This window comes from Enoplosus armatus, chromosome 3 (assembly GCF_043641665.1).
Source record: "Enoplosus armatus isolate fEnoArm2 chromosome 3, fEnoArm2.hap1, whole genome shotgun sequence".
Classification (NCBI taxonomy): domain Eukaryota; kingdom Metazoa; phylum Chordata; class Actinopteri; order Centrarchiformes; family Enoplosidae; genus Enoplosus; species Enoplosus armatus.
The window spans coordinates 8,984,049-9,001,637 of NC_092182.1; the positions used below are offsets into that span (position 1 = coordinate 8,984,049).

The 17,589-nt window shown below is 42.2% G+C and overlaps 2 protein-coding genes across 2 annotated transcripts; one reads left to right on the forward strand and one right to left on the reverse strand.

The window, feature by feature from the left end:
- Window positions 1-5,559: 5,559 nt before the first annotated feature.
- msx1a (muscle segment homeobox 1a) lies at window positions 5,560-7,609 on the forward strand. The gene is made up of 2 exons (XM_070902512.1): window positions 5,560-6,087; window positions 6,296-7,609. The coding sequence occupies exons 1-2, from the start codon at window positions 5,655-5,657 to the stop codon at window positions 6,712-6,714; spliced, it is 852 nt and encodes a 283-aa protein (XP_070758613.1). The 5' UTR covers window positions 5,560-5,654; the 3' UTR covers window positions 6,715-7,609.
- Window positions 7,610-14,669: 7,060 nt separating this feature from the next.
- Window positions 14,670-17,219, reverse strand: cytl1 (cytokine like 1). Its single transcript, XM_070903127.1, has 4 exons — window positions 17,036-17,219; window positions 16,887-16,931; window positions 15,633-15,779; window positions 14,670-15,534 (listed from the first exon to the last, which is right to left on the reverse strand). Exons 1-4 carry the CDS (start codon window positions 17,180-17,182, stop codon window positions 15,433-15,435), a joined length of 441 nt encoding a protein of 146 aa, XP_070759228.1. The 5' UTR covers window positions 17,183-17,219; the 3' UTR covers window positions 14,670-15,432.
- Between the last annotated feature and the right edge of the window lie 370 nt (window positions 17,220-17,589).

Below are 17,589 nucleotides of genomic sequence, written 5' to 3' on the forward strand. Positions count from 1 at the left end.
TTATAAATTAAAAAGAAAATTGAATAAGGACCATGAATCATAATAATAATAATAATGATAAGAAGAAGAATAATAGTAATAATAACAATATTAACAAGGGGTAAAATAGGCAGAGTATGTAGCCAATATTAGGCAGATGTATCCCTTGTAGCTTATTTTACAATTAATTGGACCCAACAGTTTAATAATTTTAATTTTATTTTTTTAATACAATAATGCAACTAATCTTTTAAAAAGTGAATGTCACTGAGAGTAAATGCAGTTAGGCTGACATGTCTAATGAGATTGAGCAAGTTCATGTGCTATTTTTAATACATATCTTGCTTTTTGGATGCAGATTGAAAAAAGCACAAAGTCAGGCCAATGAGCCCCTGATTTTAGAAGAGTAAATAGTTCGGCCTATTAGTCGCGAAATGATGATAACACACTGAAAATAAGTTCCCAAATGTGCCACATGTATTTAATGCATTTATTCTATAATTAGTATCCAGTTAATTGCCGTGAATGATATAACTCCGACATGCATTGTAGTTCTTAAACAAGTTCAGTGACACTGAAGTAATAGTGGTGGTTTTCAATTAGCGCATTAATATTTAAACAAACAGTGATGCGGTCACAGGTGCGTCTCAAACTACTGCTGCGGTTTTAACAGCCAATCAGAGCCGAGTACCGGAACTGTTTAACGGTCCATTGATGTGACTAAAAACTTACGTATCAACCAAAAGACGCTCTTTTTATGTTTCCTAAAAAAAACCAAAGGAGAGAAAAGAGGACATTAGACAATATTTCCGGTTTTCGACAGTCTGCATTATATCAAAAGAGTGCCGGGATGTCGATATTTTCTTGCAGACAATCTTAAACCATCACGCATCATTTCCGGGTGATTTTGAGGCGATGCCAGGCAAATATTTCTCTTTAGAGACTCTTCTCGGACAATATGGCCCCCCCGCTGGGCTGGCGACAACTCTTCTTTTCTGGACCGCAAGAGGGTTTTTATCATCACCGCGGGACACATTCGTCCTGCCTGTCAGCCGGGGAAAGGTGAGGGAGATGAATGGGAAATAAAGTTCACTAAGCGGCGGAGCTGATTGACTCCGAGAGTTAATAATTCGAGAGAGCATCTATTTCTTCTTCTTCTTCTTTTTCTCTGAGCCGCGCGGAGTCGTTTGACCGCCGGAGCCTCAGCTGCATTCATCATCGTCACCAGGCGCGACTTCACATTTGGACTCTATTTCTCTCCGAGCTGCTGTTTTCCTGCTGTTCAACGAGCCTTGGAGGACTTCACAGACCTTCTGCTGCTTTAGGTTCAACTATTGCCGAAACATCAGAAGCTATGAATAAAACTGAATGTTGAATGTTGCTACTAAATAAATAGCTGTTAGATTGTCAGCTTTTTCAATCACTTAAAAAAAAAAACGGAGGAGCTAAAATCAGCGCTATTTTGACTAAATTATAACAACTGGATGTGACAATATTTGAGCAACACAGTAATAAATATTGGCAATTATATTAAATGATTCTATGTAGGGTAAAAAATAAAAATGAAAATAAAAATAAAAGTGTGAACTTCAAGAATTATCATTGTTAACTGATCTGCCCAGGCTCTGATATTTTTTATATGCCACACATTCATGATTCATGTCATATACCTGTATATGTTTTATGATAATATTGGCCCATATTTCATTTTCAATGCAAAGCCTGATATTCTGCAATGTTCTGCTGTGTCCTGTACAGCACTTCAGATTAAAGCAGGCCCATTCATTTGTAACAATACCTATTACAAGCACTGTTTTCTGCGGTGGGATTAACGGAACATAAACTGGCTTCAGAAAACGAAGTGATGAGTTTTGGGACTTTTTGGACGCACATAACACCTGCCGAACTGCCCGAGGCACTAGTCTGCAGGCGGACCTGCGAGCCAGCGTGTGAATGGCATCTCGAAGCTTCAATGACCGTGAGGCATTGTTACACTCACTGGCAGCAAAGTGCCCCGATCCGCCTGATTGCGCTAATTGCTTTGAAATAGGATACATTATGTATAATTATGGAGATTTTGGGGTGGACTGCCGGCTGTTTTCTTTCATCTCTCTCTGAGGGGCATCATAAAGTCGCTATCAAATTAACTTAAAATCACAACAAAACAAGACAAAAAAATAAAGATGATTTCACCAAATATGAAAAGATTTCGCTGAGATCACACATTTGACTAATAGAGTTAACTTCATCAGACTATATCGCCAAAAGATTTGATGATTTAGATGTCACTCTAATTCTAAAATATGATCAAGATATAGGAGCCATACTCACATGAGCGACGTCATTGTCTCGAGTCGAGTCACGTACTTGCACCAAGTGCAAATATTTTGCCTGAAAATGCCTTTTGACATCGACTCGCCCTTTTATGTCTTTACAGTCTAAATTGACAGACCTTGCATGAAAGGGGTTAAGACAACTTTCAGAGGAGGCAACAATGGGCCTTTGTCTGGAGTCCCTGCCTCCTGACTGGGAATCAAAGTAGTTTATAAAGTTAAATAAAGGCCCGATGAGCCTTACAGTTGTTTTGTATCTCAGCTCGGCCCTTCATTTGTTGCCTCGGGATTTAAATAAAACGGTATGGTAATCGTCTTCTTCATGCACATCAGTCTTCTTTAAAAAGGGGCCAGTGTTTGGGATGCTAATTGCCACCAACATTGTTCTCCGGCACCACTGTCCCTTCTGTTCACAAGACAAATAAAGACGAGGGATACTGCAGCAACCAGGTGAAATAGATAGATGTTCATTAAAATCACATTTTGGCCGAGATTATAATGAAATCACCAGCTACTGGTGAGAGGCGGGAACATGGTGGTGCGTGTGAAGCAGACGCCATTGCTCGTGGGCTAGTTTACCCATCATTTGATAAAGAGTTTTGTCATATTTTCCGCTGAGCTAAAGATAATTATGCTTCAGATATATCCTCGGACTATATGGTCCTCAAATAGAAAACACTGGTGTCCAACATCCGGGAGATGCAGTGGGAATAATAACCTAATCTCGGACCTGCAGTGTTTAAAACTTGATTTATGAGTTTCTGAACGAGCACACATCACCGGGGAAAAATGTGCAGAGTCTCCGCGCCGCTGCCACACCTCACCGCACAGCGCACGTTAATGCGTCTCATGTGCGCCTGTTTGTGTTTACTCGGACTCGTTTAACGAGTTTGGGGTTGGGGGACGGGTTAAGTGTTTGAGCCCCGAGCAGAGGGGGACTTCAGACGGACGTGGGAGCCCCGGAGACTCCGGTGACTTCAAAGCCTTTCGGAGCAATGCCACTCGTTCCAGGTTAGAGGCTTTAAGTGTTTCCAAACACACAGCTGCACGCGGAGCCTTGCTACCTGCACACACACACACACACACACACGCACACACACACACACACACACGCACACACACACACACACATACACACACACACACACACACGCACACACACACACACACACACACAGGATGTGCTGCTGAGGAAATGATAAATTAAGGTGTGTGCGTGTGTGTGTTAGGTTTTTATAAACCGACTGGAACCAGGTTATCTGTTGTAAAAATGCAAGACAACAATTAGGGAACACCTGCGGCTGCAATTTAAATATGAATGTGTCAACCGGAAGTCACTCCAGTTCAACCTGTTGTGCCAGGATTTAAAGGAACAACTTTTATTGATGCATTATCCTAATAATTTGAAATCAATACCATTTATAAATGCAGTAAACATCCCAAGCCCCATTTGTTTTATGTGATTACCATCGTAAAAGAACTCACGGAATATTTCCTGAATGAGTAATGAGCAGCTTCTCCAAACAGCTAATCATTGACCTTATCGTGTCATCTTTATCGCTCATACATGCAAAACAGGTCCCAGATAAAATCACCGTGTCACCTTGAATGGAATCCATAAAAAGCCATTATTTCAACCATGGCCAGACTACACCACAACAACTTTAAACTTTACGACGCGTTGGGTCCGCGGTAGCCCTGTGGTCCCGGAAAAGGGTCTGGGTTACTTTAATTTCCCTTTCCTCGAGTGATGGCACGGTGACAGGTAGATTACGGGGGTGAGGGTGCATTCAACACCCCGCATGCTCCTGCTCAAAGCGATAACAACAAACACCTCCTCGGACAGGGATCTGAGGTCTAATGTGGATCTTGGGAAACACTCGCGCAGAGGAATCCCTTTCAGTCAGGGACTGTCTGAGAGCAACCAGTGGGCGCTGACCTTTTCTTCTGAGGAGCCTACTATTACACCGACTGTGGCGCTCATTTGAATAGATGGAAATGGCGTGCGATCGGCTGAGAAAAAGCGAATTTTTCAGGCTGAATGGCTCAGTGTCCCTGGGCTAGGGCGGGTAGAGGAGGAGGCGGTGCTGCGCTCTCGGTGCGGGTTCAACTTCTTCAATAGTCTCCGTAAAGTCGAGCGCTTTGATCCGGGCGCTGCTGGCGCCTAAAAACAACATAACTTGTCTGCCCATTAGGGAGACTGACAAATCGTGACAGATTGTTTATGCTTGGCAATTAGCGACGCAGACGCTTTCCTGAGAACTGGCTGCACAGCAGAAAAAGGTGATCTATATGCACGTATCTGAAGAATGTTCTTAAATCTACAATTTAAAGCAGCAACATTTGTTTGATATAAAAAATAATAATAAGCAAACTTCATGTGTGCATCCGGACTTTTCCGTTCTAAAACAGACCCGGTGACATATTTCCTGTGAGCGGTAATAACAATTTAAAAAAAAACTCATTTTATGGACTGCAGATAATGAGAAGGTACGTGAGGTATAGCCAGGTAAATCAATGACAGTCCTGGGTTAAATCTCTCCCTGGCTCCACGCTGCCTCCTCCTCCTCCCTCTTCCCCCCCGACGCCACATAATTTTTGACTTTAATGGATGTAGTCAAAGGGGGAAAAAATCCTAGTGATCCCTCCCCCAAGCCCGATAATTACCCCTAAATGACTGCGAAGGCCTGTGTGTTTCAATCTGATTAGAGCCCCGCAGCCATCAATAAACAGCGCGCTGCCAGAGGTTCATCACATAAAGAGGGGGCAGTAAACTGTTGTGCAATATTCAAGACTCACTGCAGCAGTTTCAGCACATGGCCACAGTCAGTCATCATATGGGTCGATCTGAATAAGGCATGTCAAAATGTTTGGGCCAGAAAAGTTGTCAGAGATGGTATAAACATGGAGAGTAATAATAGGAATAATGTACATGGCAGTTATAAAATGTTAATAAGTTGATGGCAGGGTAATTACAGGGTGTACTCTCTGGTGAAACATCATTTTGTGGGTTTACGTTTTGATGAAGCCATGACCCATTAAGAGTTTGTTGTGTTTATCTGAAGTTGGTTGTTTAAAAAAAAAGTAACTATTGTTAACTTTCCCACTCTGATCTTTTTTTTCTTTTTTTTTTTTTGTCTCGCAGGGACCAGCCCATCTCTTCCCTGATTGGCCGCCCGTCTCTCCACGCCTGCCTTATTATAGCCCAGCTCTCCAATTTGGTCACATAAACATGAGGATACCGTCACCTTAGGGCGCACCGCAGTGACTTTGTGTAACTCTTTCCACCATACCCACGAGAGTCTGTACTGTAGCCTCCTCACCCGTGCCAGTCGGACCTGTATGGCCCCATCGATCGCCATGTCAGCTTTGACCGCTGGTTTAAAAACCGAAGACCTGCCGTCCCGCTCGGTTCTCGTCAGCAGAGACGACATGCAGACCAGCCTGAGCCCCGCAGAGGAGACCGTGAAGCCCAAAGTTGCTATTTTGCCCTTCAGCGTCGAGGCGCTGATGGCTGATAGGAAACCCAGGCGAGAGGTGGCGTCCCCGGATGCCACGTCCGTTCCCGGGACGTCCCAGGCGCTCGGAAAGGGCGCACGGATGGGCTCTTTCGGTAGTCTGGATACTTCAGTTCCTGCTTTAGCCATGAGCTCCTCGTTTTCAGTGGGCGAGATCATGAACATGCCAGAAGACGTGTTGATTAAACCCGAGAGCCCGGACAGCCAAGAGAGGACTTCATGGATACAGAGTCCTCGTTTTTCTCCAACACCTCCACGTAAGTCTGCAGTCAGTGCATCGCCTAGATCATAGAAACAAATAATATCCAAGTTAAATATGTGTCATTTTACGCTCTTAGTCTTAAATAGGTTTGGACTCGTGAGATTTTATTTGCTTACTTTACTACAACTGATTTGTCTTGTGTGGATTTGACATTGCGCATTGCAGTCCAGGGTTTTAAATGAAAGCGTTTTGTCCTCCTACAGGAAGGCTGAGCCCTCCTGCCTGTCCACTGCGAAAACACAAGACGAACAGAAAGCCCCGGACCCCCTTCACGACGTCCCAGCTGCTGGCCCTGGAGAGGAAGTTCCGCCAGAAGCAGTACCTTTCCATCGCCGAGCGCGCAGAGTTCTCCAGTTCCCTCAACTTGACGGAGACCCAGGTCAAGATCTGGTTTCAGAACAGGAGAGCCAAAGCCAAGCGGCTGCAGGAGGCAGAACTTGAAAAACTGAAAATGGCAGCCAAGCCTATGCTGCCTCCAGCTTTCGGGATTTCCTTTCCTCTCGGTGCGCACGTCCCGGGCTCCTACGCAGGATCGCACCCGTTCCAGAGGCACTCGCTGCCGGTTTCCCCCGTGGGACTGTACGCCGCTCACGTCGGATACAGTATGTACCACCTCGCTTGACAGGGACGGAGGACGAGGGGCACGTGCAGTGGGACACAAGGGGGTTTAGACTACTTTCTGGGGGCCCCGAGCAAGAGAAGGCCCTTCGGACAAGTGAGGTGAGAGTGTACTAAATAAAGAGGCATCCTGGCGGTGAGCTCAGTGTCACATCTTGTTAGGAGGCCAAGACCTCCAAACAGACCCCCCCTCTGAGGACCTTGAAGTTTATCCACTTCTCTTGACCTCGCCAGTAAGTTCACACACTGCAAAAATACTCCAACTTTATTAGTCATTTAATCTCGAGTCTTAAATCTGTTTTTGTCAGTGGACTTATATATTATAATAATAATAATGATGCCAATCAAGAAGGTACTGATACTAGAAGCCTTAGTTCAGGAAAATAATCTGAGTGTGAGACTAAATGACTTTAAGATGGACATTCTTGCGGTGCAGAGGTGGAAAACAGTTAAGCACCTGTAGGCTTGTGAAAAATCACGACTGGACAGTCAAGTGTGGACACTGGGCTGTGCCACAGTGTGTCAAAGATAGCCCACTCCTCTTACAGCCAGGTAAAAGGTTATTGCACCGGCTTCTATGAGTAAGTCAGAGACTGTTGCGCAGCTGCTGTCACTCTGCAGAAACCATACTTTTTCATTCTTTTTTGCATTCATATCAATGCCTAACTATTAGTGGGTTACTGAATCCAGTGTCAATGAATGCTCTTTGTGAATTTGGAGAACCACAGCATTTGTTTTGTTTTGTTTTTATATAACAGCACCGTCTGTTGTTGGAATGATTCCCTTCGGAAGGGATGTGTGTACTGTAAAATAATGTATATTTGAAGAATATCCTCATTTATATTATGAATATATTTGTGACATAACTTAACAATAAATTGTTTATTCTTTTTCATTAAGCAGTTGTTCGTTTTGACTGACATTTGCATGGTGTCTGGAGCACCAAAATGTGACTGTTTCATAGTCCTTCTACAAAGCAGAAAAAAAATATTTATTTATCTTTAATGAAAACTTCAAGTAATACTTAATATTTTACAATTCTTTATCTATTTTCAGGGGGACGATTAGGCCTGGTGTGAGGGTTATAACTTCTTGGATATAGCATCTGAAGACAAACAAGTTTATATGGGAAAAAGCAGAAGGCATAATTATTTTGAGGCCTCGTGTTAGAAAATAGAAAATAGGAACATTGATCATGACAGCACGATTTTAATATCATATCACTGAGAAAGCTAAAGGCTTTATGCGACCCCATAACAACATTGACAATATAATGGCCACATTTCTTCAATTCATCGTCAGGTCTCTATGAGTAAACCTTTCACACAGCCTGGCGGTGCTGGTGGAGCTCTGTGAATTTAAACTTGTCACATGTTATTTGGCGGAATGTATTGCTACAGCTGTTGCCTATTGCTTTGAAACAACTAACCTAGATTTTGTTGGCGCCAGAAGAGTTTAGGGGGTGGAGATGAGGGAGAGGGGGGGTGTGGGCAACCAGTTGTGCTGACTTCAAAACACACCAATAAATATTGGAGATATAGGTTCCCTGGGCTGTATTGCTTGTAAACAATCCACTTGAGTGTCATTATGGGGTGTTTAGGGTGTGAAATGAGCCAGGTGACACCCCATTATGGACAGGACAGGGTCTCGGAACTGGTGGGCCACTCCTCACATAAACATATTACCTTACTATAGCACATAAAGCAAACATTTTATCCCTCTGCTGAACGCTGGAGTCATTTTCTGCCATCAGGAAGACTAAAATGACAAAACAGGGATCCGATAGGGGGAAAATTACAGGCCACTGCACAGCAGGTTTTAAAGGCTTTTCCCTTGAGTTCTCTGCCATTCAGGCAGGGGTTAAATTGGAGTAAAATAATTGCTGTAATGAGCAAAGAAGGCAATCTGCCGCAGACGGAGGCCGGCTCCAGCGAGGCTGTAGCTCCAGGCAAGGCGGAACTTTTATCATTCCTAAAATGTCAACGGGGGACTGGGACGGGCAACACTTCTCCTCTCTGCGCTGTTTCCTGCTCCTCAGCGCTGACAAGCTGCTGTCCTACACAAGGGCCAAATATCTTAAGACCAGACTCACATCCACAGCTTTGCATCTCCAACTCGAGAGAATACCATATAATATCATCACGTCTTTTAGTATAAAACCAATTCAAAGCGTTTAAAGAGTTTATTTTAATTTAAGGTGGATGTTGCCCGATTAAAGGCCCTATATTCTCTGTATTCATTTGGCGTGTTTTCCTCTGACAGTCTGCGCTCGGTTGTGTCCATGAGGCCAGGATTAATACAGAATCCCTGACAATAAGTTGAAATCACGCGGATGAACGCTCCGTGTGAAAAGAAGAGAAACTTGACACAAAGGAACCAAAGGGGATCCGTCCATTCTTTCAACCCTTTCTTTCTTTTGTCCCCGGCTCTCTATCTTGCCAGGAGCCAAAGAGGAAACAAAACTCACTAGTTTATATCATCCAAAAAGATCACAGGAGGCTGTTTGACTCCGCAGTAAAAACCCCTTGATCCCCCAAGAAAGGAAAATGGGTTATAGGAGTCGCCTATACAGCTCGGATAAATGATTATTAAAGCAGAGGAGTCAGTGGATAAGACCTTTAACCTTTATTCAGTTTTTTTCCAAAAAGACGTATAGAGAATATGTAATGGGACCTTTTATAATTAGAATTAATATGTTGTTGAAGTATGTCCGTCGAGTTATCTGTTTATTCCTTAACAAACAGTGTTAAGAAAAGAATTGATCATTCAGCTCAACGCAGATGCTGATGATAAATGTGAATGTGTGTGTTCGGGTGGACTCACTAAGATTACAATAATACTACTAATAATAATACACATATTTAGCCAGACGTAAATGACTAATAGAGGCCCACGTTGATTTTCATCTGTTAAAACTTTTGGTTGCTTCCTTTTGCACTCTGCCCAGATGTATATTTACCAACAATACCCTTTTAACCTGTATGGTATCTGATCATTAATGACGCTTTCTTCTGAACCAAGTGGATTTAACCATAAATACAATAATTTGGCACGTGTGTTAATTCGAGGGAGCTGCTATTAGAAATGTCTTACAGTTATTTGGTCATTTAAATTAACTTAATTTTGCTTTATAGCGTCGATAAATGTCTGAACATATGAATTGTATTTGACTTTTATTGTAGGCTAATAAATGATACGTTAACATGAATATATATGTTGGCCTGGCTGTGGCGAGTTGCAAAGGTTAATCAGGTGCTGTCACTTTAGTAAAAAATATTGGGCAAAGTGTTGGCAGGGTAATGACACGAAAAATAGACCTCAGTCTCAAGCCAAAATCCCTAAAATATATAAGCACAAGTTACTTTCTCCGTTGTCAGACACCACACCACCACCTCCTGTTCACAGTCGGTGTAACAGAACACAGACTCTTTCGTTCCGATCAAAAATATAAAGTTTTAATGACTAAAACCACCATATTAAACTAAAAACGACCTTAATGAAATCATCTTTTAACTCGTATCCATGCGCCAAGGCTGAATGAATCTACATTATAACAATATTTATATCTCCTTTGAGTGGCCCTACTTGTTGGCTTTAGGCCTTTTCATGCAAATGTCCACAGTGAGAGAATAAAGTGTAGCAATAATAATAGTCTTTAAAGAATAAGTTATACATGTTTTATATATATATATATAACATGTATAACTTATAGATATACTGTATACTGCATAGACATACTATATATATATATATATATATATAGACACACAGTACATTTGTGTGTGTGTGTATATATATATATATATATATATATATATATAGACACACAGTACATTTGTGTGTGGGTGTGTGTATATATATATATATATATATATATATATAAATATATATATATATATATATATATATATATATATATATATATATATGTGTGTGTGTGTGTGGCAAAAAAGGCAATTAAAAATGAAAGACCTCTAAATCTTGATGCTGTGATTTCGCCTTCTACTTTCTTCAAACATTTATCTGATTGTCTGCTTGTTATGAAAATGTCTTCGCGTGTAAAAGAGGTGAGGGCAAATAAAAGGCACGGTGTCGATTAAATGTTTTTTATGAATCTGTTTTTCACAACATGTGAACTCTGAGTCCTGGTGGATGTGAGAGAAGACCTTGGCTGAAGTAAATGCGTTCGGACACAGGGAAATATTATTTCAAAACCATTTAAAATATAAATACTACTATTAGCCTAGCGGGAATATGGCCGTGTCCTCGCTCTGCAAAGCACAATACAGTGGGAGTCCTCAGTCAGTCACAGCCACGTGCTGCAAATACTGTTAATAATGCAGCAAGAACGTTATAAATCAATGTTCAGTCACCAGCAGACACAGCCATCATCACCAATCTCTTGTGGCTGCCTGGACAGCAAAAAGATCTGTAAAATCAATCTCCTGCACAAAACCAGATGTTCTCCTATATATAGGGAATTTACAGAAATATTACTGCAATGACATATTCAAAGAAATTAAATGCAATAAACTCACCATGAAGTTTTGAGACGGTCACACAGTAAAAGTCCATATTAAAGGAACGCCATAAACACTTTGTTGAGTTACCCAACAGGCCGTACTGATAGTCAAGCGCGTGCATATCATAACAATACATGAAATAATACACATTGCTTCTGTACCGCGCGCTTCCACTGGACTTTTTGGCCCTGCTCTGTTTATTGAGTGATTCCGCCGTGATGACAAAACTGTTGCCTACAAGCAGCGTCTATAAACGGATTCATTAAAGAAGAATTGAAGTCAGAAACATCAGCGAGGGGTCACCAATTGATTACAGGGATAACAAAGAAATACAAGATTTCTGTTACACGTAATTAAGATTATTTTTTCAGACTTTTCTTGCATGACACTGGTTACTTTCCCCTCTTCAGGCATCTAAAAGTCCTTCAAATGAGAAAATCCGAAACCTCTTGGTTGAACTTCTCACACTGTCCACACTTGAGGGGTCACAAGCCAAAGAGGCGGGGGAACCAGTGCACTAGAGGGCAGCAGTGTCTGGACTGGGCCTGTACTTGTGGGACCAGGACCAGGACCAGACTTTGTCCACCTGTACTTTAGGCTGAAGTTTTTGACCACTGATATACTAACAGAGTAATCTCCCAATGATTGATCCCAGCTGATCGGAGAACAGTCCTTATTCACAGACGTCCTCTGGTGAACCTGAAGGCTGAATAATACTTCAGCGTGTAAATCAGTGGAACTATTGTGCGTTTATAAGGTACATTTACTGTTGACAGGAGGGGAAGCTTTGGTCTAATATGAGGGTTTTGAATCTCACTGGGCTGAACACTATAACACACCTCCATCCACAGCCACGTTCACTGAGCAGCGCAATTACAACAGCGTGGGGGGGGGGGGGGGGGGGGCAACCGTCTATTGGAAATTAAGAGGAAACATTTTCTTATGTGGACTAATGAGGCAACATTTCTTTTAAGATGCAATAAAAGCGCTAAATGTGATGGAAAATTGCCTGAAAACCCCCGTAAATAAAACTGAATCATCGCCGATGCTTTCATGTAAATAGGTTTCTGATCTGTCCTTTACAAGGTAATTTATTTCAACAAAGCAGAGGATGATTACTGTCACCCTTCGGCTAAGTTGTTGCTCTTTTTTTATTGTGCAGCATTTAGCATTTTTGCTGCAGTGTCACACGACATTAAAGTAGTTCAAACTACCTGGCAGCCTGCGGCCTAAACGTTCTGTTCTCGTTTGGCCTTAATGACAGAAAATCACGTGGATTCCGCGGCCCTCTAATGACGAGCAACAAGCAAAGCAATCAAGCTTTATAACCGCTCTGTGGGCGGATTGCTTAACAAGCCACATGCTGCTGACTAACATTGGAGTTTTTGCAGGGTTAGTTAATTAGCAGCGAGGGGTTCAGACCTGATGCTTCAGACCTGATGCTTCAGAAGTGCAAGGACTTGACTCTTGGCTCACAAAAGAGAAACGCATGCTCATTGCTCAACACGGGCCAAGCTCAAATTCAACAGCAAAATGTTTATGAAATGATTATTGTGTGTTGTGAGATTAAATGAATCTTCTGCACTGGATGGATGGGGCTGTGAGTGTTTTCTTTCAGTCCGGATCAGTGTTTACAGAATGATCAAACAGCTGGAGGTTGTGACGTGTGGGGCTGCACATTTGGCGGACTGTGGTACTGCACCTCTGTCATCAAATTCAATCTAGGAATACAAATCTAGAAGATGGTCATAATTATCAGTGAAACACGAGAGAGAGAGAGAGAGAGAGAGAGAGAGAGAGAGAGAGAGAGAGTAGCTTTGAGTAGCTATCTGTCAGAAGTACCTTTATATACAGTCCGATGTGGCGATATGGACAACCAGCGCCACCTTGTGACAGATCAAGGCATCTGTCAAACTCCCTCTGAGCATAAACCTTGAACATGCAGTATTAGATGACCATTGCATGGGGACCCTGCCCCTTAATCAGCCTCCAGAAGTGCCTGATGGTCCTGACCCAGGAACAGCGCAGCTCTTCTATGACTATGACCCTCAAGACGACTGAAAGCATTTGAACTGTACTCAGCAGTTTTCCAGCTCTCCTGCATCCTGCACGAGGCATGTGAACCTGACTGAGATGACGTGGCATCTTCATGTAATGTAGCAGGCTGCAGGCCTAACACACGGAGTAGACATGGCACACAAGCTACATGTGCCATCTACAAAGCAACATGCGAACTCAGGACAAATGTAAAGCACCCTGTTGAAGGTATTTCTGTGATGCAGAACGTCAGCGACACCGACAGCACCAGGTTCAAGCAGCAATAAAAAAACAGCAGAGCAATAACAGGAGCTGTGGATCCTTTTGGGACAAATGGTTCAGCATATATACAAATATGCAAAGTGGGATTAATGGGGTAAATGCTGGTTTGCGTAGACAATAATATCAAGAAGATAGATCATCATTGTGAAGTGATGCAGAAGTAAACAGTGCCATTTTGAGAAGTCTGCCTTTTAGTAGAGAGAGTTGAGGCTGACTCAACTCTGGCTAGTTTTAGTCAAGTGAGCTGTATTACACTTAACTCTTACATCATGTCCACATATAACCAGATGTATTCAAAACATGGATTAAATGATACTCAGGGTTGAGCATAATGCAACACATGTGACGAAACATGTGACGAAACATGTCGGCCTGTGATGGGGAAATACTTATTTTCTAATTTAGAAAAATGGACCCAAAATCACAAAATACTTTGTGATTTTACTACTACTGAGCTGAACTACCTTTCTGTATGCAGATCACAGTCTGGCCAACAGAGGGCAGCAGAGGCCAAACATTCAATCAGAGGCAGACATGTTCCCAAATTCAACAACTCATAACACTGTTGTCAAAACAATGGCAACTGCGCCATTACTTGTTCAGAGAGCACTAATGGTGGAGAAAACAGTGATGGCAAAATTAAGAAAGAACCCCCACATCTACATATCCTCACTGTGTGAGTTATTATTTCATTGTATTTTCCTGCGCTGAATGTACAGATGTGGGGACTGTGGTTTGTGTAAAAGCCACATTGCTTCACTTACAGTTCATCAATCACGTTTTAGAGTCAATAATCAAGAGTATATTTAGCTTTGCAGAGAGAAAATGCTTTTGTGCTTTGACCTAAACAATGGTTACTTGAAATACAACTGTATTTTAGTCCAGCAGTGACATTAAAAATGTCTCTATAAAAATAAAATTCATCAGTAATTGTCGCATGCTGAGTGAAAATCAGAGTGAAACTAACATCACTCATGTAAAGAATAAGAATTTGAGAAAAGGACATCATGCTGATCCGCAGACTGGACAAGAGCCAGTTTGGTCTCAGCAGTTTGTGTAGCGTTTCCCAGAATCAACTGGCAGACATTTTGGAAATAACTTCAGAGAAAAGCACAAGTTGATACATAAAGGGAAGTTTTATTACATAATGAGAGACATACTGAATATAATGTCATTAAGTATACATGAAAACAGGCATGTTTCTAACATGTCTGTGACAGTGAGGGCTCTATTATTTCATATCCATTCTGCTGTGAAAATATTTATTCTGTTCGGCTTCAGTACAAGCAGAAGCAAAAGTGTCGTAACTTCTTTGGCATAAACAGAAGTTAAAAAAAACCTTTTTATGTGAGAAAAGTCTGAAGGAACACACTGTACAAACAAGAGAGCAAGGACATCTATTACTTGAGTAACATTTTCAACCACCATGTTCAGCTCTTCGCATGTTTACAAAATGCTGTATAGTGCTCCTTTAAGACATGTTAGTCAGACCAAGGGTTATGGCAACACAACATATTTCTCTTAATGACATGTGAAGCTTTGATCAGCCCTGTGAGTAAGCAGCGGTTAAGCCCGGCTCACAAGCCATCTCTTATTGGTTTATTATTTCAAGGTTTTCATCGGCATGGTTGGCATTCAGCAAATTTCCTGTGGAAAGTTCTGCACTCCTTGCTGGAATGTAGCCACACATGTCCACTAACATGAGTCTGCAGCTATCACAGAGCCAACTAGGTACGGCGCGAAACAGCACTGTGCGTATTTGTTATGATGCATCTAATGCAGCGCAGGCTGTGGTGTGTATTGTACACGCTTTAACATTCTACATATTGCTGATGTGTTTTTATGAATGCAACATGTTCGTCAGTCGCTCTGTGTGCTGCTCATCTCTCCTCTTGCAGTAGCTGGAGCCTGTCCTCTGCATAGTAAGGGCTACTGTGTCCAGTATCAATCGCCTCACAGTCATCTGTGAAAAACACCAGGTCCTGCCAACCAAACAACAGACATGTGATCAAGCCACTCAAGCCTAAAAACAAGAATCTTGACAGCTGAAAAACACTGCAGGTGTCTTAGATGTTCTTACCCGATAACAGATTCTGGTGACGATGGTGTACAAGTTCTGGATTTTCCGTTTCAGCAGCACCATTCTGGGACGCTCTCTGCAGTACTGGTTAGGATGGTTCAGCACCACGTAGAGAAAGTCACGGAGTTTGGTTGTGACGCACGAGTTCTGGGAAGATATATCAACTCTTGAACAGCAGTGTCCACTGTGTACCACTTGAACTAATCACAAATTTTCTAGTGAAGTTCTTATCAGCGATTTTGTTTTTGCATGACAGGATTTACAGAAAACTATGATCAAGTAAACTTGTTTGATTTGACAGTTGTTTTTTTTACTCTAAGGTAATAAAATATTCTCATAAGCCCTTAAACATACACACAACAGGCCATGAATCCATCTCAGATACGATTTTGTCACAGTAGGCTACACATTGATTTGCATTGGTTTGACTAATTTTGCATTAGCTTCCTGTACACTGTGAGAATGAAAGCTACAGCTCCTATCAACTTGTTGATTTTGTATTAAATTATCTGTCTAAGTGAGGCTTGTACACGAACCGATTGGTCTATCTCACGGTCAATACCTGGTTCTTATGAACAAAATCAACCACCACACTTGGTTGTAACCCCTCCCTGCATGATGGTATAGCGATCCAAGTAACATTTGAGCATCACTTGTGGCTGTGTCCCATTCTTCCTAATGGGAAATGAGGCTACACATAGTTCACTAAATAGTTGCCTGTATTCTTCATTGGTTATGATGCTTTAGTCAACTGTTCACATTCTAGGTGTTGACCCTTGACCCCTAAGAAGTCAGAAAGGTTGGCAACATCGTTTATTAAGTGAAACCTGAGTAAAGGTTACTCTGAGGAAATCTTTGTTGCAGCACTTCATCAATTTTCGCCTGTGTTATTTATTAGTTATGAGGCTGTCTTTAACTCAAAGTTGCCAAACACCTCACAGACAACCGGTTTGTTGCGGTGTTGTTCTGTACTGAGCCATCATATTTGACACCATCACACTTCTAGTAAAACGCATTTTGTATCTAATGAATTATAAAATAAATCTTCATTTTCACATAGTCTTTGTTATTCTGAGAAAGTATGTCTGCTAGGCTACATCCATATTTGAAGCTAAAAAAGAGACGTTGAGAGGTACATAACTGGAAGTAGAAAGCTTTGGTCTGGGACTGAACTCTTAATATCTAAACTGGAGTTACTGGAAATGGATATCACGCACCCACATAACATGCATTACCGCATTGTTTTAAACTTACATGCACATCGAGGAAGATCGTAGGCAGAATCTCAGCACACGTTTTCTGCAACCCAACAAACATCATTAGAATACAGAGTACTGATGTAAACCGGTAACCACCGCCTCCTCTGCAGGACGTGACAACGCAACCGACGCCAGTGTGCTTACCGTGCGATGGTACGTGTGTATTTTATCCAGCAGAGTCATGACTTCTTTGCTCAGGCCGAGAGCTCTGGAGTAGCAGGTCGGAGGCGCGCAGTCCGACAGCCGCACGAAGCTGAAGAAACACACGAGAGCGGCGAGTCCCAGCCTCATGTCGGACACCAGACGCGCTGCTCCGCACTGCTTCCAGCCGCGGTGACAGTCGACAGTGTTTAAACAGTGAAGAGGAGGACTTGCTGCCGTTTTAAGGATGGAGCGGTGGAGGAGGAAAAAAAAAAAACGACGGACGATGACGTGGACGCGCTGCAAGGCTGAGGAAAACATTTGGGGCTCTGCTGTGTTTTGGAGAGCAAAATGCTCTCTTCATGCAAGCTCCAAAATACCAGGGATGATTGAGCTTCTGGTGATAGCACAGCTGCACACAACTGTTTCCCAAACAATTTTGTGATTTGTCAATTCTAAAACCAGGATAGTAATGACAGCTATTCATTATCAATGGAAGCCAACAACTGTACATATGGCAACAAGATCATCAAGGGGAACCAAAGGGTTTCCAGCAA